This window comes from Coturnix japonica, chromosome 3 (assembly GCF_001577835.2).
Source record: "Coturnix japonica isolate 7356 chromosome 3, Coturnix japonica 2.1, whole genome shotgun sequence".
Lineage (NCBI taxonomy): Eukaryota > Metazoa > Chordata > Aves > Galliformes > Phasianidae > Coturnix > Coturnix japonica.
The window spans coordinates 42,975,758-42,997,928 of record NC_029518.1 but is presented as its reverse complement, the minus strand read 5'-3'; the positions used below and the strand labels follow the sequence as shown (position 1 = coordinate 42,997,928).

The 22,171-nt window shown below is 40.4% G+C and overlaps 1 protein-coding gene across 2 annotated transcripts in view; it reads right to left on the bottom strand.

Moving 5' to 3' along the window:
• Positions 1 to 6,531: 6,531 nt before the first annotated feature.
• SASH1 (SAM and SH3 domain containing 1) overlaps positions 6,532 to 22,171 on the bottom strand; it is a 490,601-nt gene continuing 474,961 nt past the window's right edge. For both annotated transcript variants that reach the window (XM_032443944.1, XM_032443945.1), the window contains 5 exons: positions 21,409 to 21,559; positions 19,448 to 19,561; positions 12,939 to 14,065; positions 11,344 to 11,475; positions 6,532 to 10,354 (listed from right to left, as the gene is read on the bottom strand). In XM_032443944.1, the coding sequence (XP_032299835.1) occupies positions 10,094 to 10,354; positions 11,344 to 11,475; positions 12,939 to 14,065; positions 19,448 to 19,561; positions 21,409 to 21,559 (1,785 nt within the window). In that variant the 3' untranslated portion in view covers positions 6,532 to 10,093. The remainder of the gene's footprint in view (positions 10,355 to 11,343; positions 11,476 to 12,938; positions 14,066 to 19,447; positions 19,562 to 21,408; positions 21,560 to 22,171) is intronic.

Below are 22,171 nucleotides of genomic sequence, written 5' to 3'. Positions count from 1 at the left end.
GGCAAAGGGAGATTGACAGAGGAAGCTTCAGATATTTCATTTTAATTTGTCTCTGCTGCAGATTCTTCTACTAGTAATTTTATCTGTCTGTACTCACTCTATTTAATTCTCTCCAGTAGCCATTCTTACAACTCTTTGACCACAAATACAGAAGTTCAGGACCAAGAAAGCTTTAATTCCCTGACAACGTTGCCTTCTGGCTGCTTATCTGCTAATTACAGCTCCAAATGGATGATATACGCCCATTTTGAAAAGGCATTTTAAAAACCATTTTTGAAGTGCCTCAATAAAACATATACGCAGTCCCGCTTGTTGGGCAGACCTTGAAGATAGTGAAGACCAGAAGCTGTTTGCCACAACAGAACAAAAGAATTTTATAGGCAGATTTGGGTTAATGCTATAGAAGCAGAGAGAGTGAAAAAGACAAAAGCACAGGCAACGTGGTTCCCTTTCAATGCAGCATCTGTTTACTGGATTTTTATTTCTTTAATCACCAGTAGATGGCAATCCAGTCCTTGGCCAGTCAAATGGTGGAGAAGAGCCTGCTCCGCATACAAGTCCGTGAGGGCTTTACTTATATATCACGGGTGCAACTAAGGACTCAGGACATAATCCAAGTGAATCATTTAACTGATGTTATATTGCTGGCCAGCTTAAGGCAACACCAGCACAAATAAGACTTGAGAAGTCTGTGTAAATGGCAACAAATCGGAAGATTCTTCTGTCTTTAAAAGATGCTGGTCGTTTTAGCCTTGACAGCCTCTTATATTGATGCTTTTAGAAGCCTTCAGATATAATAAATGTAAACTTTAGAGTCCACTTGTTTGGAACTTAAAGCGGGCTGTACAGGGAGAGCCATACTTCAGCTAAGTCACCGGGAGGGAGGGAGGAACAAACTTCTTTCCTTCCATGAAAAAGCATAGCAAGTCAGTACGCAGCAAAGCGAAGGAAAGGCAGCAAGGGTGGCACAATAGAAGGGACCTCTTTGAACCACTGGGAGTTATTCTCTTTGCTCCCTCCAGGCGATCAGTTTAAGTAAAACAAGTGAAAAGAAAGTAAAGTTAGCCATCTTAATTCCTAATACGCCATTTTCTCTTCAGAGTCCATTTTCTGTAACAAAGATTTAAGAGAATGTACACCCATAGATCCTACCTCGGTTCGGCAAGAAAAACACATAGTATGACTGAGGTCATACTATATTCAAAGATGGATTTAACAAGAAAATTGTGCTCTTAAAGCTTCCCTTCTACTTGATGATTTGAGCTTCGTTTCCAATGATATCACTACACCATTTGATTGGATAACAGATGGTTTGTGCTCCTTACCAGCACCTGGGTAGCGTTAGGAAATTGAATAGAATACAGTACAGCAGATCAGCTCTGTATTGTTTTTCCATTTACGTACACAGAAAGACATGGCAGCAAAAATCACATTTTGGCAATGTTAAATAACTTTGCCTACCCACGTAAGTTTTTTTCTTTCTTTTTTTCCCCCTCATTGTTTCATTTACATGTTCAGTCTGAAGTTTTGCATTCTCTGAAACCACATATTGATGAAGACCCATAGGGCCCTTAGGCAAATATTTGGCACTTCCATAACAGAGATTAAAAGCAAGGGCATTCACAGAATGGTTTCCATTTATGAAGCCTCATATTAACATCAGTTACTGTTTGTCCTCCACTTTGAATCAAAGAGGAGCTGGAAGCATAGATTGCTTCTGGCTGCACGGGATTCAGATAAAGGCACCAAGTGGCACGGTTTCTATGCAAATACATTTCAGAGGTACTTGTACCACTTATTGGCTTATTGGCTCATTAGCAACAAGTGTGGGATTACTGATTTTATGATCTCATCTTTTTTTTTTTTTCCTTTTTAATAAAAATGGAGCCCTTGGGTTTCAGAGGTCATTAACACAGAGCTAGTGACAAACCTTATATCTGTTACTTTATTTAAAAGTTAAGCCAGTGAGCAGAAACTACGTGCCCGGAAAAAGGAATGATCTATTTTGTATTCCCATTGCTCTGTGTGAGAAAGAATGAATCAGACACCGCTGTGATTCAGAGCTAGTGACAGCCTTCTCAGATCAGTACAGACATAGAGAGCAGCATGCTGTGCTATCAGTCCACCAAGTCCTGTCGCATTACACAGTGTGCTCCAATACTTCTTGCAGCAGTCTTCCTCTCCACCAGATGCTGACCAATAATTTGGACTGATAAGGGGAAGGAGGAAATCACACAAATAGATCAGTTAGAGCTAATTAAAAATGATTTCAGATCTGACCAATTCTACCAGAACTGGACCAGCACCTCTTTGCTTGTTAAATAAAGCACACAAAGACGTGGAAATCTGTCACCCACAGAACCCAAATTAGTAACAGATAAAGTTAACAGTTAAAGTTACCTCTTTTTTTTTTTTGTCCTGTGGTGCAATGGAACTTGTTCTACCACCGGGACATGGCTCCTTTTCAACAGTGCAGGAGTCCTGTGAATCCACAGCCTCTACTGCAGCAAGTGAAAACTGGTTGTACACATTCACCGACTCCAAAAAGCTGGGCCACTCATGTCTTGCTTTGTTCTGTAGCAAATGTCTTGAGCCTGTTTTGAGTGATAATGGTCAGAAGTGCTTAGAAATAAACCAAGAACTTTTTCTTAACTTCTTTATATATTTTTGAGTAGTTTCTCTTCAAAGAATGCCTGCTCAAACTGATTCATTAATCTGGCACAGACTTGTACAACATACAACAGATGTACTTCTGAGGCCTCCACATTCCCAGAGGGTACCCATGCTGCTCTTGCTTTTATGACATTCATCAGCTTTCCACTGGTTTCATTATCCATCACTTTCCCTCCTCTCTCTCCCAGCACCATCTCATCTGTTCCATGAGCTGGATGACCCATTTTCCCTCCCCCTATCTTCCTAACGTGGCCACAGCAAACAAGTGCCAGGAATATTCCTTAGTCTGTTTTATGCTTGGGCTGCTCACACAGCCAGAGCTGTGTGATCCAGCTGCAGCTGAACAGGGCATGAAGGAAGAGCAGAGGCACAGCTGGTAGGTGTTACAGCACCGGTACTGCACAGAGGTAAAGAACATTTGGTTTGGGTGATACCGAAGACAAAGAAGAAACAGGATATCACAGAATCATAGGGGTTGGAAGGGACCTCCAGAGATCTTCGAGTCCAACCCTCAAACATCAAATGGAAGAAGTAAATAACAGAAAACAAATGCTTCTCACTCCAGCACTGTGTGACTCTCACACAAGCTGCAGGGTGCAGCCCAGCAGGTCATTGTGCTCTAAATAGAATTTATCCAGATTTCTTTCATGTATATCAAGAAGATGGTGCGTGGGGAACCTTCCTGCTACTCACTCTACCTGGGGGCCCTCCTCCAGTATCTCTTGTTTGCACCTCAGGAATAAAGGCTCCTTGTAAAAGCAAACTGGAATTAAAAACTGCATCTGCACTGAATGCATCTCGCACCCACCTGACTCAAATGAGTTTCTCCTCTCCAAATAGTATCTTGACTTCATAGAAATCCAGAGAAACACTCAGCAAAGGAGATAAACCCAGAAAGATGAGCAGAGACAGAGTGCTTGGAGGGCCTGTTTCCCATTTGACTGTGCTATTTTTGTCAGATGCCAAACTCACCCAATCAGCATCACAGCAGCTGCAGTTCTTCCCTGATGCTTCACACCTGTGGTGCTACTTGTTTGGGGTTGCAGAGCTGCTTTTGTTCACAAACACATATAAACAAGCACTGAATTGATGAGCTGGGAAACAGACTTTGACCTTTTGGGAAGAAAAAGAGAGGGGGTGGCAACCTGGAATCATTCCAGCAGTTTTGGCTATGTACCGAAAGGCATTTTTTTGACTCACCTTGCATTTATTTTGACAGCACACTGAAATCAAAACCCTCTCCTGGTTTGTCACCATGTCACAAAGCAGAAAACTCAGGAGGCTGCAACCAGTCCCAAGGAATGTACCAAATCCAGCTCCGGGCTCTAGAAAGCCTCCCTCAAGGAGAAAGGGCTTAATGAATGGAGAGTGCATCTCCTCTCATTTTATTAGATGAGTTTATTAAGTACTTAAGTGCTTATTTGTGTGATTGAATTCATCTAAATCATTTTTCTGCCCTTCAGAAACCACACTGCACATTCAGAGTGCTCATAATATGATGCTCTTATTCTGAAGTTGTGGACCCAGATATGAAAGAACTTCATGAAATAAGGCAAATGGTACAAATACATCCTGCCAGTTCTTATCGCAGCATGTGTGGAAATACCGCAGGGGCCAAAATGCAAAAGGTTTCAGACAACCAGCGGACTGACATTAACTGTGTTAAGAAGCAAACTTGAAAAATATCCTGTTTTGTGCTTTAGGAAACAGTGTTACTGAGAAATAGGGAATAAATCTTTATCCCTTCCATCCTGCTACAAGGCGACTCGGCAATAATGGAGGCTTTTTTTACTGCATGGGAATACCGGGATGACCAAGGTGTGGTGTTGCTGTGATTTCCATTCTATGCAGGCTTCAAGCCATGAATCTTCTAAGGCCTGTGAGTGGGTACAAGAAGGAATATGCTGAGATCTGAACTTCAGAACAAGAGACTTAAGAAAACATAGTACTAGTCAACTGAATGAAAGAGAAAATATCATGTGATGAGGGCATGAGAACTGATGATGGATTGAGCTTGGATATTAGGAAGAACTTCTTTATAGAAAGGGTAGTTAAGTACTGGAATAGGCTCCCCATAGAGGTGGTTGAATCGCCATCCCTGGTTGTGTTTAAGAGCCGTTTGGATGTGTACTCAGGGATATGATTTAGTGGAGGGTTTTTAGAGTTACTGGTTAGGCTGCGGTTGGACTTGATGATCTTCAAGGTCTTTTCCAACCTGGGTAATTCTATGATTCTATGAAAATTAAAGAAAAAACACTTTAAGTTGATATAAACTAAGAGGAAGACTGGTCTACTGCCTCCTGGTCACCTTTGTGGCATTCTCTGATGCTGGAGAGGGATGGCAATAAGTGCAGCCTTCGTAACAGCAGCTTACCTTTGTGTGACTGGGGCTCACACGTGAACCTTCTGCTCAGACACGGTTTCTTTTTAGAAGCAGCAGAAATTTCAACCCATTTCTCCTGTATCTCTTTTTCTGATGCAAACGCTTCATTGTGAAATGAGAACTTTCAGAATAAAGGACTGGGTACACATGTGCTGGGGGGTGGGGGTGGCTGCATTTGGTTTTGGCAGTGGTCATGGTGGTTAGCACACATTTGGATGAAACTAGCAAAATGCTGAGAGCAACAGATAGGGGCTTTGTGTTCCAGCTGCTCCCAAAGCAGTTCTGGACCAAAGCAGTCTTGGAAGGGAAGCAATACTCCTTCCAGCTGCAGAAATGGCAAGAGCTCTGGCTTTTCATGTCTTTCAGTGTTTGTTTTGTTTTTATTTCTATTTTGTTACTTGAGAGACTCCTGGAAACGGCCCGTGTTGGAGCCAGCTGCGGTCCCCAGAGGCCGTCTGAATGCTCTCCCCCAGCCAGCAGAGCAGTGCCCTCTGCTGCACGAGCACAGCAGCGGCCCGGCCCTCGGCTGAACTGAAAGATAATCAGAGGGGAAAGAACAAAACAGTTTACCCTCACTGCATGCTGCCCCGTGCTCACAAACCTCTTGCAGCTTTGGATGGCTCTGATGGGAGCACTGCTTGAGGGGAATGGGAAATTCATCTGCCTGGACCTAGCCCAAGGGATGGGTTTTCTGTTTGTTTTCTCCTCAAGTCCTTACCAGAGCTAAGCTTCTGGTTAGCTTCAACTAAAGCAGGCACAGCCTACCCTGGTCACTTTGAGCAAAGATCCATAAAGGATTATTTTCCAGGTGCACTGTGGCTAAGAGGACTTGACAGCACTCAGATCACTAATTGTACACATTAATTATGCAGCAAGTTTAACTACAGCAACAAACACCACCACGCTAAGCAAGAAGGAAATCGCATCCTAAAGCTTCTTTGCCCTGTCACCAGGACAGTGGCATCTTATTACAGACTGCAGACATGATTGACCTGCAGGAGTCAGAGCCGCTCTCATCCAGGGCAAAGCACCTGTGCCAGCTCAATGCCGTGCAGCTGCATTTAAAAACCAGGTTGGAAATCCCCACTTTCAAGCAAGAGCTGTAATGTAAACACAGCTCCGGAGAGTTGTGCTCCTGCATGCTTTTCTGGCTCCACCAATACTGAATTATTTTACTGCAAACTGGAAAAGCTCCCAAAGGGAGACTGCAGAGATCTCTCACCCAGACCTTTCTAAGCCTGGCAGCCAGACATTAAAGGTACACAAGAGACAAAAGCCCACATCTTCTCAAGGCATTAACATAGAAAACACAGCTCGCAGCACTGAACTTAAGTCTTTTTCTTAGCTGTACATACGTGCTGAGAATGCTTACACTGTGAGGAGCTATGGGCCTGGGGTAAGAAATGAAACAGCCACACTGCTCCCACAGCAGCAAGCAGAAGGTCTTTCAGCTACATTAAGAACTACAAAATAAAAAGAGAGACCAAAGAAATTTATTTTATTTTTTTTTTATCTATGAACAGTATGACGTATAATTATAGACAAGTTTTGATACACAGGAAAACCCTTTTGTCAACCATTTTTGTTTTGCTAAATGAAACAGCACAATAATCTTTACACATTCATAGTTTGTTTTTCTCTTTTTTTTTTTTCCTTTTTCTTTACAATACACAGCTTTCTTGGGTTGAAGCCAACTGCAGGACATACTGAGTACTGGTATATTACAGCTACTTTACATCATATAAGAACAGCAAATGGAGAAAAATAAGTTATTTAAATATTGATTTCATATACAGAAAGTGCAACTTTGTTAGTTGTTACATAACTTGTTTGACAGTTTTGATTCCCCAAAGGGTGTCAATTAAAGATAAAAGTATCTTGGACCAAAAGTATTATTTATTCTAAAAATAATACAGTACAATTGCACAGCTGTGACTTGGTGAATCGACCACTGTTGCTGCTCTTAGAGATGATGACCTGTTAGAATAATGCAATGTTGAACGTTTCTGATCATGCTCCCAGTCTGCACTCAAAGCCAGGCTCCCAAAACAGAGCACAGGGACTATCTGGGTACTAACAGAGTTACTGATGGAAGCTTAACATTTATGAGGGCATTCTGTAATATTTTGGGTTTGCTGCTTCTTACCGTTAAATAGCTATCTGAGTTACAATGGTACAATGGACAGATGCATAATGCCATTAGCCTGAGCAGAGCAGGTTAGGATTCCAGCTGCAGGTTTCTTTTGTGCTTCCCAAGAGTCAAAGAGTGAACTTTTGCTCACAGCACCGACTGGCTGCAAGAGAATGTAAGAGAGATTACGGCTCTTTACCACACTGCCTCACCTGCGTGGGGAATGCCACAGGTCACTGAATCAACAGCAGGGAAGCTTGAACACTGAAAAGCTTAAGGCTTTTTTAGAATAAAACAGAAACTGCAATTATAATTCAGGTCGGACTACAGAGAGCAGTCTTAAAAAGAAAAACAAAGCAACTTTCAGAGTTCACAAATCTCAGACTGCTCAGTCCAGTGCTGGATGGGTGGGATTTGGTTTCCCTGGGCGGTATCGTTATTTAAAAACCATGGAGTTATAGAGAGTGTTTGGCACATGGGTTTGGCTTATTCCTGCATTTCTCCTGCTATTATCTGAGTGTGAGTAATTAATATGGGAGAGCCTTATTATATGACTTGGCTTTCCTGTAAGAAGAAATGTTTCCCTTCTTACTGCACACAGCCAGCCCGGACTTCTCCTTTGTTCCAACGAAGGCTGTTGCATACTTGCTTACACTCAATTTCTGGTCCTTGCCAGTACTCCCAGGAAGTCTCACTACTTTCATCTCCTGCTTGCTGATAGTTGCCATGTAAACCTCAGAGAGGAAATGACAAATCATTATCATTAAAAAGACAATGTAGTTTTTCCACATTTTCTATAGATTTTCACTGGAGGTGCAAAGCATCCATGCTATGTGTTTCCTGATGCTGTCACATTAGAACAACTGATTTATGCGCTAGAACATTAGTGAAAAAATTGTTTGGAAGAGTTTTGTTTGAGAACAATTCCAAGTGACAGCAGCGAGTTAGCTGCCTTCACATGATGGTGCGCTTCCAGATGCAGACAGAATTCAAAGCTGATGCTACAAGCACTCAGCTCTGAAACTAGGAAATGAGCCTAACACAGGAGCCAAATTAACTGCCATCTGTAGTAAAACATGGCCATGTAAATATCGTACATAGTAAGGACTGATGTAGTAAGCAAAACTCTCCACTCATCAATCTGATAGCATTTGATCAGGAAAAGTAGTGTTATTAGCTCAATACAGGCGTGAGATAACTGAGGAACCAGACTGTGAAGTGACTTGCCTGTGTCTGTACAGTGAGCTGACATCAGGACTGATAATGGAAGCAGGCTCACTTCCCAGCCTGCACTCATGTTTCTGTACCTCACTTTGCCTGCCAGAGTAAAGCTTGCTCTGCCTTCCATGGAGCACTTGTACTACAAAAACCTAAAGGATAAGTCATACGGAGAGCCCAAATTAAAAAAAAAACCAAAAAACTAGTACAATGTTATCTGTGCTAATCTGTATTTGGTATATAAATGTGTGCCCATATATAAAAGTAAAATCTGTCGTTAGCCACATATGTGAATGGAACGTTTCACAAGGATTTAGGCCAAAAAATATAGTGAAAAAATGGCTCACCACATATGCCAGCACAACGCTCTCTCCCAGTGAGAGGTAACGTTAGTGCTCAGACATGAAAGATACCAACTGTTCTATAATCACAGTGTAATTCATAAGACTATATAGGATCACTATTTTTTGCCCAGGCGATGGAATTACAGGATCTTGTGATTTCATTGGAACACAAATTGCTTTTTGATACATTTTATCCCCCACAAGTGATTTTTAATTTGCAGAAAAACCCGCTGTTTGGAATCGATATGGTCAGGATACCAAGTCAAAGCTGCAGCATAATGATTGACAGTATAACACAGTACACAGAATATGATTAAAATGAAAAGCAGTTACATATATACAAGGCAGTATATTTTGGAACTGTTTAGTAACAACAGTAAATGCAGACTGCAGTGAACAGGAAGTTAGCCTCACAACTGAAACCTAGCATAACCCTGCGTTTGTCAAAGCATCTTTACAACACATAAGATGTCACGATGAGGCAATTTATAGAAGCTACTTAAGCTGAATATCACCCTAAGTGCAGCTTATGAGTGACAGGTTGAAACAAGGGTTGGGAAGCATGAGTACAGGTAAGTGAACATTACGTAACTGCTTAAAAGCTTGTTTTAAGGCAAATAAAAAGCAGATTGCTAAAAAGCAGTTATAAAAATGACCTCAGTTCTGTACAAATTAAAAGAAGCTTTCTGACTCTCCTAGGGTTAATTGCATGGGAGTGACAGAAATGGACCATACCGTAAATTAACTTCAGTCCATTGACTTTGGCCTAGCTAAAGGCTTTGAGGCGTATTGGGACCTACATCAAGCAACAGCAAAGATGACCAGGAAAGAGGGGTATGCATTTAGCTCTAGTCTGCTAAAAAAAAAAAGGCATTTGCCAAATAGCTTCTACTGGGACTTGCATCTTGATTTGTACATGGTCTGTAGGACTGACTCCAGGTATCCAGATGTACAGAAAGCCCCCAACCTAAGCTCTTCTCCACAAACACAGGGCCTATTATTAGTAACATTTTCACAAACTTTTGGAAAAGCATTTAAGGTCCCTTAATTCTCTGAAGCTGTGTGATCTCAGGCCAGCCCTACGCGCTTCATGAAACAGGAATACTTTACAAGGGAGTGAGAGGGGAGGGAAGTACCACATCTGTGTTACCTGGTGGTTGCTTCTCTTCTCCTTCGGTTGCCAAAGACAGCAATTGAAACATTTCATATCCTCTGAAGAAGCAATCTGCCTGTCACTGGGAGCCACTTCCTTGATCCCTTTAGTTATGCAAAGTAATTAGGGCAAAACTGGTGCAGGAAGAAGCAGTGGGATCTTGACTAGGCAATGTCACGCTATGGAGCATGTTAAACTGCATCTGGATCGAGAGGTTTGAAGAGTCTTGCTGCTGCCAGGAGCTTGCTTATGTGCCTTTCCTCTGTGATGCCAGCTTCCTGAAGGCAAGTTTGTGACAGAGAAGGCACTTTGCTCAGTGTGTTGAACCCTGCTTCTGTGAGTGGGCTGGAATACATGGGTAGGCCAATGGAAATCAGCCAGTCAGATACAGAGGTGATAAGTCCCGGTGATACAGGTTTTCGGCAAATTTCAGTGAGCCCTCCACTTGGAATCTGGGCAGAAAAGAAGAACAAAGAAGGAAAACAACACCTTTATGTTAAACATACTGCTTATTTTACTGCAAGTCTTGTTTTTCTTTCAAGCTGGCAGAATTTGACCAGCAGATATATCTGGTTTTCTTTTTAACGCATGCCACGCTTGTAGGCATGGGAGTGGTGGGCAGAAAGGCTGGGCAGGAGCAATGGTAACAGTTTGGGCAGACCAGGGGGCAGTATTCAGTCACTTCACTTGGACAACTGTCATGTACCATTCTGAATTTATTTGAAACTACTCAAAAACACCCAGTGAGGAGTCTTCCAAGGCTGGTCCATTCCAGGCTGATGCAGGACAAAAGGATACTGACTTTGTGTGTTACCTCCCCAGACAGACCAAACTCTTTTATGAACAGACATGAAAGCTTTTGATTGCTGCCCTCTTCTGATTTTTCTAAGAACAATAATGGAGAATGGTGTATAAAGGAGTACAAAACTTTTCAGATATCAAAACTGAACTGCTCAATGAATGCCATCCTTAGCAAGCATTATGTCTGCTGGCAATTTCCTTAGAATTTCCAGGAATTCAGTAAGAAAAATAAAGAGTCATCCACTCTGTTTTCAATTACTAGTTATCCTCCTTTGGGACAGGAGAAACATAGAATCACCAAGGTTGGAAAAGACCTAAAAGATCATCCAGTCCAACTGTTCATCTATCACCAATAACTCCCACTAAACCATGTCCCTCAACATAACATCCAATTGTTTTTCTTGCAGTGAGGGACCCAAAACTGGACACAGTACTCAAGGTGCGGCCTCACCAGTGCTGAGTACAGGGGGAGAAGGGATCTGCTGTCCCTGTAACACCCCTGCAAACGTTGCTATTGCTGAGTGAGCACACAGGTAACATTTCTGTACTAAGACTCAACAGATAGCTCTCTTTATCAGTAATCAGTCCTTTTTAAAAGTCTGCTAATAACTAAGAAGCTTGGATTTAAGGAAATACTCACTGCCATGCGATGCTGCTTCCTCAGCTGCTTTACCCGGATTTGGTCCATGTTTGCAGCAACATCCTTTTCAGGCTGGTCTAAGTCTTCAGAGTACCTCTGTACCAAAGCCTCAGGAATGCCACAGCGACCATGCTGAATGTTCCCAGCCAGCCAAGAAGAAAAGTGAAAGTACAGATCAGTACAGATCAATCAATGCAAACTAAGAAGTGTGGGATGGGAGAAAGAAGGATTTTTCCTTGAGATTCTTAAAAATAATTGTATTTAGCTATAAATGGTGTAAAATCAGCAGTATACATGAGCTTTAAGAACAGTTCCAGCCTTCCTGAAATCAACAGCAAAACTTCTGTTGTGCTTAACTTGAACTGGGCTGGCCGCAAAAGGCCACGCTGTTAGATTAACCAGTTAACTGATGTGATCCTTAGACTAGATGCTTCCTGATTCTTTTGGTGGCTGCACGACAGAGTTGCCTAATCTCCAATAGCAGTAACAGGGCAAGAACTTCCAGATACAGACTAGTGACAGTAAAGTTTACATTGAAGAACATCTCTTAAATTCTCATTTACTTTATTCACATATCCTAACTAATTTTTTCTTCATATGAGGACTCTTTCCTCATTTTATGTCATCAGCATGTTGTTTGATTTATAAACATGCTGTTGTTTTACACAAATTTCCTACCTAAGTAGGATATAGCTAAGTTAATTCTTCTTCCTAAGCACTATGACACTGCAGTTACACCACCTATCGAGTTCTAGTGCAGTACCCCCCCCAGCAGCTCCAAGATGACCTACTCATGGGCACCACCCAACTGCAGAAGACTTGTGAATCAATCAGCAGCTTTATTTTGAATTGTCATGTTTCCTAGGCACCAAAAGCTTCAGGTTTTTACAAGCTTAGTAATATTCTCCCTTGTGGCATGTGATATGTGACATGCCAAAATTTGGCTGAGTTTTCGGAAGGGTTTAGAAGCATAAAATTCATACAAGTCTGCTGCTGGCTCAAATCTGCTTTTGTAGGGTACATGAGAAGATGGTCCAGAAAAACGAGAAATGAATGAGCCCTATTTACTGACAAGGATACTTCTCCTGGGATATGGGAAATTGTTGCATTCTGTTCTCCTTTCCAACACTGCTCATGCATTTTAGCCAATGACTCTTCCAAGAAAACTGAAAAAGCAATCCTCAAAGGACTGGGAGTTAAAACCCCCTCCTTCCCAGAAGTATGTCCTCATCACTATGCTATCAACTCATATTTTTTTGAAAACATAACATCTACGTGACTTTCTTCTTCAGCTTCCCTACAGTGGCAACAAAAGAGATGTTTTCATGCTCAGTGCCACCAAGGTACTGGTGACCTGAAAAGCTGAAGGCTCTAAGTACGCCTGGGATATCTCAGTCCCTATACAACACGTCTAAATGGTTACTTTAGACAAAAGGCCTGATAGTAAAGTTAGGCATAGTTATAGAATACCTAGTGTCTTAATGATTTATAGCTTATGCAGGTTGGTTACTCACAAAAATATGAAAGATAACATAAATGGAAGACTAGCCCTTGCAACACTGGTAGAAAACATGGAGGCAATGTGTTCCACATACCTTGTCTGAGTATGGTTCTTCAGTAAGATCAATACCTTCAGACTGCAACTTGTTTTCTATTACCATTTCCAAATCCATTCCCCTGCTACAAGAGACTTTCCTTGCTGAAGCAGGCCCTAGCTTTATCATGTGCTGCTGAACACTTTTAGTCTCTGGTTGCTCCAACAGCCAGGGTGGCAGCGAGCTAGGAGGGGTGCTGGGCTCCTGTTCAGATGTCCTATGGACAGGTACTCCATGAGAATCAGTGGGAGTGGATGCACTGGTCTTTTTTACTGGCAAACACGGTGCTTCTTGACTTGAGTTGTTCCCACTGGGGGTCATGGGAGGATGATATAATCCATTAGTAAGGCGTTCTCGGCATTTTTTGGCAGGAACAGGTGGTGGCTGAGAGGGATTTTTTGGTTGCATTCTTGTCTCATTTGTGCCTTTTTGCTCAGCTTCTAGACCTCCCTTGAGGACTGGAGCATAGTCAGCCCGTGCAAGGTCATGAAAGCCCTTACTCTGTATTTCTAGAGGTGTCCTTGTTGCAGAATGTGTCACCAAGGCAGCCTGAGCTTCACAGTGTTTCACGGGGAATGGAAAAGGTTTCCCAACTGCATTCTCCATTACAGAGCACTCCAACTCCTTACCTCTACCCTTCTGAGAACCAGCTTTACCCTGCTTAGGCATCAAGTTACCGACCACACAACTGCCCTCACACGACTGAGGTGGCAGGGCAGATCCAGCTGCCTTTTTTGCTGCATCCAGTGAATCCTGAGCAAAATAATCTTTCTTGCTACTGTCTTGTAGATTAGTATTGGAATCTCCCTGGAGATCATCCAAGGAGTGAGATCTTGGCCATACATCCACACTCTGAGATCCATCCAGAGTTTCATAGCTCCGACAGACAGCAACTGGCAAACTTCTGCGGTTCTTCTTCAGACCCATAACAGCTGGGGGTTTGACAGAGCTCTTCAGAGCACGATGTGCACAGCTCAACCGGCTTTCTTTTTCTCCTTGCTGTAGAGTTTCTATTGACTTGGTCAGTGGGAGCGTAGGATAATTTGATAGCTGGTGTCTGCTGAAGTCTTTAAAGCTATGCTCACTTGATGATTTTGAGGGCAGAAGACAGGTCCTTCGGGTTTTACCTAGAAGCAAATAAATCAAAATCCACCATTAAAAAGACATCTGCTGTGTACTAACAGTGGATCGATTCTAAACAACTTTGAAACACAACAATTCGCTGCTTTTTGTTAACTCTGAATGTACGAGAACTCAGTACCATTTAAAATGTGTGAATTTCAGAGCTTTAGTTTCACTAATGAAGAAGTGATAATTACCAGCAAGTAAGGAAAATGTATTTAAAGTAATTACTATCCTTTCCATTCCTCAGTTTGCAGAGCTTTGAAGCCTAGGTCACTCAAACCTGATGAAAAATTATCCTGTAGCTAGACCTGATATCCTATACTTGATATATTAACAAGTTTGAGCCATACAGAAATAACTACAGATCTACCATTCTTCTCCACCTTTATAATTCATTTAGGATGGTGATATTAATGTTCATTGCCCAACAAAGTTTACCAGATCACTCAGGAATGCTTCTACAAAATAGATCACATTTGTTTTAATTACACAGCTTGCCAGCAGTTATTTCATCTTTTAAGTAAACAACAGTTTTCAGTTGCAAATTAGAAAGCAATAAGGTCTTGGGAATACTGGTGTTGCACCAATCCCTTTCTGAAGATACTTTCAGCCACAAAGGTTTTACGGGAAGAAAAATTACACTATGAAACAGAGGACGGTTGCAAAAGACAGTTTCTAGAGTGGTTAATCTTAGCGCTGTTCTCATGTCACATGCTTTCTCAGAATGGAAGGTCTCAGAAGCGTGATGTGTTATTATATCACTGAAGATGAGATGACTTGAACCAATACAAACCACATGTCCTTTGTAAGCTTTACTTCATATTTTTTATGATATGCACCATCACTTTTAAACAGCGATTCTATCAAATCTGCTTGATAGAAAAATTCAGATCTCATTACTGTATTCATGAGTATGAAATACAAGGTCATTTCTCCAATGCCACACAAATATATATCTTTCACAAGAAGTAAATTTGTCTCAAAGCAGACAACCCCTCAGAATGACAGCACATCCAGAATAATTATTTTCTTCTAGTGACAAGGACACTTTCCTCACCTACAGTAACTTCCTAAAATAATGACAGATAGATAAAGTTTGGAACTTCTTTTTCCAGCGTGTGTGTGGAGGAAGCTTAGTCTAAATGCTACCAAAATCCCAAAATGGCAATTAATGGGTCACTTACTTTTATTTATATATGAGAACTTTTGCTGGCTTAAATCAAATTAAATTAATCTTGTGTACTTTTGAGCAACACATGCTTTCCTTTCATACAGTTTGCCTCAAAAAAAAAAAAAAAAAGAAGCTCAATGCTTTGTTTTTGAATAAAATACGTTACTTTCTTTGAATACAAATGCTAACATACCTAAGTCTTACTTAAGAGTATCCTATCTCCAAAACTCCTGTTATAAAATGAAAGCACCTAGTTAACCTAAAAAGGGGAAAAGCTTGCTTTCACTTCTTCTCTGCTCAAGGAGTTTAAAACCACCAAAACATTCAGAAAACTAAAAGTAACCTCAACTTCCTTTACTAAAGAGAAATAAGGAAACATTCCTTCTCAAAAAGGAGTTAGCCACATCTACTGGTATGCCAGCAAGGTTGTTCCGTGTAAAACCAGTGTGTGCCCACAGTGGTTAATACAAGCTTACAAGAGCTCCTCTCTCAGGAGCTGTACAGATCACAGCTCAACTATAGCTAAATATCATAATTTCCCCCAAACGCTAATGAAGACATATCACACATTGAGTTGGTTCCTCCACTACCACCTTGTGTACAGGTAACTTAGAGAAGTAGTAGAAAGGCTTATCTATCTGTCTGCACTCTACTGTAGTGTGTGACCGCTGCCTTCTGAGAGTAACTTTGAACATCATTAAAAAGACATGTTTAAGAAACATTACTTTGATTCCTTAGTGCCCCAGGTACAAATGTCAGTATGTAGTGAGTATGGAAAGGAGTGTTTTCTTCATTACTCATATTTTCTATTACAAGTCTAGCCTGTGCAGCAATTCAGAGAATCACAGAGTGGGGGATTCAGAATGTAATTCTGCTTAAGCAGATCTAAGTAATAAGTGACAGCAGTAGGACCATTGTGATTTCTCTTTTTCTAGCTATTCCTTCCTCCCTCCTGACTGGCAGGTGTAATTTCATCATGCTCCTGAGAAATTAAGAAAGGAAGGTAACGAAACAGATTTCTAATTATATTTAAGTTGTTTTCATAAGGTGGGAATGTATATTAACAAATGTCATTAAATGTAACATTCCCTTCCTATCTCTAAAACACGTTTTTAATGTCATCTTTTTTGCTAGTAATTCACTCTTATGATTCCCTGATAGTGTCAAACAGTCTAATGCTGCTCATAGTGCTGTCAACCACAGGAGCATCTCCAATTTAAATATGCCCAGAAAGGCACAGCAGTCTGGGTGAAAACTAAACTAATAAGGATGGTCCTTACACAAAATCAATGAAAGGCTTGCACAGTCTCCAGGTTCAGATAGAGCTACAAATATACTTCGCCCTTTTGTTTAGCATTATGCTGCAGTTTTTGTTAGAGAAAGCACCTCTCTGATAGTTCACACTTTTAGAATGCAGAGAACAAACCTTTCAATTCTCTGTCATCAACTGCCTTGGGAGAAAGGAAATAACCTTTGAGAGTAATTCCACAGGTATCTGAGCTACAGAAACAAATTTTCAGTGTTTTCTTCAGTACTTTTTCTATGCAGAAGAACACCCTCAGAGAATTAAGTACACAAAACCAAACAAAGCATACCTTCAGTGGCCTGTATAGAGCCCAGACTTTATTAACAGTTTTTGGCCTTGCTTTCTGAGCCTGTATTTCTGTGTGCATTTCAAACAGCTCTACTGACACAATGAAGATGATGGTGCCAGAAACAATCCTAGCCTCAGTGCTTTTTTAATTAATATAAACTAGTAGAAAAGCACCTTGTATCAGGCGATACGGCCACCATTTCAGTTACTTCCTTTCTAATTAATTAGCACTGAACGCTTAAGTGATCTGGATACCCAGTTGGCACTACAGCAATCTGGCTTCAGTTCTGGAACAAATCCCACCTGATAAAGTCATGGTTTGTCTGCCTATTCAGCTCCCTGCACATGAAATTGCTGTTGCCTTTAAACCCCTTCCCTCCTTACAAAACTATTCACCACAACAGGAAAAGGTTGAAAGAGCATGCATGACCAGAGATACGACATACAATGAATAATTAACAGGATTTAGACTAGAAAATAGATGACTTGAGGAGCATGAGGTCTATACCCAGACACTGTTAGGTATGGAGTCTCTAAGGAAGAACAGGGATTTTCATAAAAAACAGATTAAGGAAAATGGAACGCGCTGAACTGTACAAAATTCAGGGAATCCTTAAGTTCCTGAATGATTAATTTCCCAAAAGCATCTTAAGAAGCCTCAGAGATCACTTAACACTGTCCTCCTTGATACCTGCTTTTGGCTGATTCCTGAAAGAAGCAGATTTCTGATACGATTTCCGAATGTGTCTTGGACAGACAACACTTGCATATAAGAGAAGCCCAGTAACTGCACTGTAGCACAGTCTAAAGGAAAGCTCCCTCTATGCCCATTTTCAAACCGAAAACTGAATCTAAATAGACCAATGATATGATCCTGAACAGTTGCTTTTTGTTCTTATTTTCTTCCTGTCTAGATCTGAATAGGTCACAAAAACTATGTTTCTTGCTTTCTGCAAACTGGAATAAAATCACAATGTTGCCCTAAGTATTTTTTGCAATGAGGTCCAAAGAAGTACCTAAATAAATTACACCTGTACCACTGCCAGCATGTGGCAAACCATTTTTAATCCATACTCTAAGGTGAGATGAATGACTGAACTGATGCCAAAAGGTACAACATCAGCCCAGAACAGGGCACTACTCACTAAAATATTATGTAAAATAATTCTCCAGGAAATGTGAATATCAATTTCTTCTCAGAATGCATTTCATTTTCCTCTTTATGAAAAGCAGTTTATTACTGCCAATCTACACATTATAATGTTTATCCTAGACAAATTATTATCCTTATTTTAATAGACAAGCAGCCAACTTACTTTGGAAACATGCATGTAAGCAATTATGGTCCATGAGCTTTGCAAACAAGGTGGGAGCATATGCTAGATTAACCAGCTGTGACAGAATATCCGAATGAATCCCATACTGAATATTCTTTTCATCATGTTTTTCAAAACAATTGCTAAATAAATTTTTGAGCAAAACTGATACAGAAAGCCATAGATGAAAAGCAATATAAAACATTAGTTGTATTTCACACTTTGCAAACTCAGAAACAATAGTTTAAATGTAAGAGTAAGTGTCTAAGCAGGAAGGCAATAACAGTTGCTTTCTAAATATTTTATTACATAAAATAAGGAAAATGTACAGGCAGCAATTTAATGTCAGTGCTGTAGCTACCATTATGATGGCATCTAGAGATAAAAAGGAAAGAAAATCGTGCCACATATGCCATATATCTGGCTATGATTACATTTCAGTATGTCTACTGCATGAGAATTCATGCATTAAAAAAATCCTCTCAGCTTTCAGGAATTTAGTACATTGCTAATTTCAACTTCAGAGCAAACTGAAGTTTTCTTCAACAAAAGATTACCTCCGAGTGGCAGATCGGCAGAAAATGCCTACGGTAAATGAAAGACCTTCAGCTCTTATTTTACATGGGAGAAATGGCTACTGAAGGGAGCACACAGTGTCTGCTTATTTTCTTCTTGGTTTCTTTTTTATATTTGTTGTTCATGTTAATGATGAAACCAGGCTTTCTGAAGCCAAACCAGTGCTCAAAAGCTTAGATTGATAATGCCAAACGCCAAGTGTAACCCAAACTAATTTCATCCCTTTTAATATTTCATCCTTAGTAAAGTATTTGTATTGCTCATAAACAGCCTAAACTGCAGCATGTTTCTTATAAACTCCTTTTGTATAGGTTTAGAAGAAATTCACCTAAGCCCAGTGTAGTTCAGGGACCTTTCTGAACAAGGTCTGAGCAAGGCTAAGCAGAGCAAGCCACACAAGGCACGGCTGCACAAGACTATGGTAAGGAGTGGAGAAGTGAGAAATGGCAGTAAAGTATCTCTTGTTTTAAGATCACACACAAAAAAAAAAAAAAAGAAAATGATTTGTGAAATGTGATTTGTTTTCTACCAATGCAAATAAATAAACTAGAAATGATAGAAATGAAAACCAATGTCCCCATCCAAGAGGGAAAGAGGCAGGCAAAGTAAGGGAGAAACTCAAGAATGAAGTAGTTTGCATAAGCTATGAACAGGAGCAAAATGCATAAGAATTTATCTACTGAAAATAGCCTATGAGGATTTAAAGACTTGTTGCTGATATTAATACCATTCTCCAGGTTTTCACTGCTTTCGTAGCATCCAGAATCCCGAGGAGAGCATCCAGCTAGGCCTTGACCTTCAATGAGAAGTTTCTCCTGAGATCCTGACTGGTCGCTGTTACCTAGAAGAAATGAGAATGCACTGAAAATAGAGGCAAACAGAGACTTCAGCTGAACTTCTCAACCTTCTGTTTCTACCTTTCTCAACCTTTTGTTTTCACTTTTAGAACAACTATAACAGATCAAATGGTAAGAAAGGAGAGATAGGTTTTAAAATCCCTACCTTCCTTGGTCAAAAAGGCAGCACGTAAGTGTGGTCCAGTCCAGACTGTTGTATAGACTGGATTCTAGGAATTTATCTACTGCATTAAGCTAGAAACTATGTTTTGTAAAGGGACTAAATCTGGAGTTGAAGATATAGAAATAAACTTTATGATGCGAGGATTCTGCTTATGTTACTTTCCCTGCCCCACCCAATCCTGAAAAAAACCCAAACAAAAAAAAACCCAAAAAACATTATTTTGATTTCTATTCTAAGCAAATGAAAGGTAATTATGGAGCAGAAAGAAGTGCTTTTGCTCCTCCCAGGTTTCAGCAGTCAAGCATCCATTCTTTCTGCTCATCATCCTGACTTGGAGTTGGAATTCATACTTTCCAGCCACCACATCAAATAGTTCAAGTTTTCAAAACAAAATTAAAGGTTCCTAAAAAAATGGTTACTTATGAGAAGCGAGTATTTTAAACAGATTTGGAAATGTTAAAAAGAAACTCATATTAGGTAGCAAAAAGCTACTTGATGCTAATTAAAAGAATCCAGTTCTGTTGTTTTACTGGTGTGTGGCAAAAGGCGTTGGAAGTCCGGATGCCTCTTTGTGAAACACACACACTACATGTTGGTGACAGCTTGGGCCACAAAGCACTATGCAGAGACAGTGACCACAAATCTCTTCATAACAGAATTAAGCATTTCCCACTTAATAAAGCAACTGTTCAAATTGTTGCTATGGCAGTTTCAGCTAAAACAGAGGATTTTGCACAGAATCAGTGGAGAAAGTACTTCCAGAATTCATTTCACTGATTCTGATTTCTGGGATACTAAACTTCTGCCAGTATTTAGGGATGGAGGGGAAATTCAGTACATCTTGGGTTGCTTCAACTACATACTGAACACATCTGCATTTCTGTTTCAAGCAAGACTTGCTTTTCAAATAAATGATTCTACTCTACTATGACTCTTGGCTACTACATAGACGATAACCTGCTTCCTCCTGTGCAGGGATGATCCTACCCAGTCTAACTGTCAGGGCTTACTCTGCTTTCTATTACCTTTACAACTTGCCTGAGACCATCTGCACTATAGGCAGAGTTGCAAGGCTGCATATTAAACAGTTGGATCACTGCCTTTCACTCTTTGCACCTGACCAATCTTTTCTACATTTGAAAATCGCTGTATTGTTGCATGTGCAACTCAAGGCTACCTGTGTAATCTTGCAAATCAGACAGGACAAGAATTATATGCATGTGGAAAAATCTAAATCTAAAATTTAAATCACATTATCCTTCTCTGCAAAATTCTAGGCGTTGATGCTTTTTCCACCCTTGATAACCTTAATCTCTTCTCTCTAGCTAGAATTCTCTTCTTCACCATTTGCTATGCCTCAGCTTCCTACTTAGAGTATGCTATGTCAGCATTTATCCTCAAACATCAGTATTCCGACATGTAGGTGATGTAATCTGACATCATTTGAATAACCTGGGTATGCAAGGCTTACATAAACAAAGAATTGTGGCAGAACAAATACAAGTCTTAAGTCATTCCTCAAAAATCTAAATATTGTCAACCAGGAAGACCCTGAAAATAACTAGATTAGGATAAAAATGTCAGAATCTGGGAACCAGTTCTCTGCTGGAAGCATTTCAAAGCTGGTAGAGCGCCAATGAAACCGAAAACCTCAAACATCCCACATACTATCATACTCCTGTAGATGTTCCACGGCTGTGAGGAGAACAGCTCTGTGCTCGGGATCTCGGATGTTTAGTTCATCCAAATCTTCTTCTTCTAAAAGCTTAAAGGTATCCAGATCTTCATAACCATTGAAAAGAAAAGTGGGCATGTGCTCCTGTAGATGAAAAAGGTAAAAAAGAAAAATGAGCTATTAGGCAACATTCAACTTTGGCAATAAAAGAATTAGGGGAGATTTTCACATTCAGCAAAATAAATAAATACACAAAACCCAGTAATTTCACAAATGGAAAATAGTGTATATCATCAAAATTATAGGATTATGGCTTGTATAAAAATTGCTCAGAGTTCAGGAAAGTAGCTGTGCCAGACTAGAATGCTGCATGATTTTGCATTTGGAATGTACTGTATTACCTGGCATGGGCAGCACACTGCTCAGATGCACAAGATAGCACAGCTCTGTACAAACACACTACAACATATTAACCTAAGTCACGTTTGTTTATTTCCAGCTCCCTGAACAAGAACATGGAAAATAACCTGCTCTTTAACAGGGTAACTGTGGTTCTGCTTTTCAAGTGTGTTAGCTTTTAGCAATAGTACACAAGGAGTTACAACTATAGTGTGCTCCCTGGGCACATACAACCAACAGACATCTCACAAGCCAGAAGCATTTCATCAAGCCTGATGAGAGTTCTGCTTGGCCTCAGCAATTATCATTTTGTAGCTAAAACATGCTCTGTTAAGTAGGGTCACGTTCACATTATGA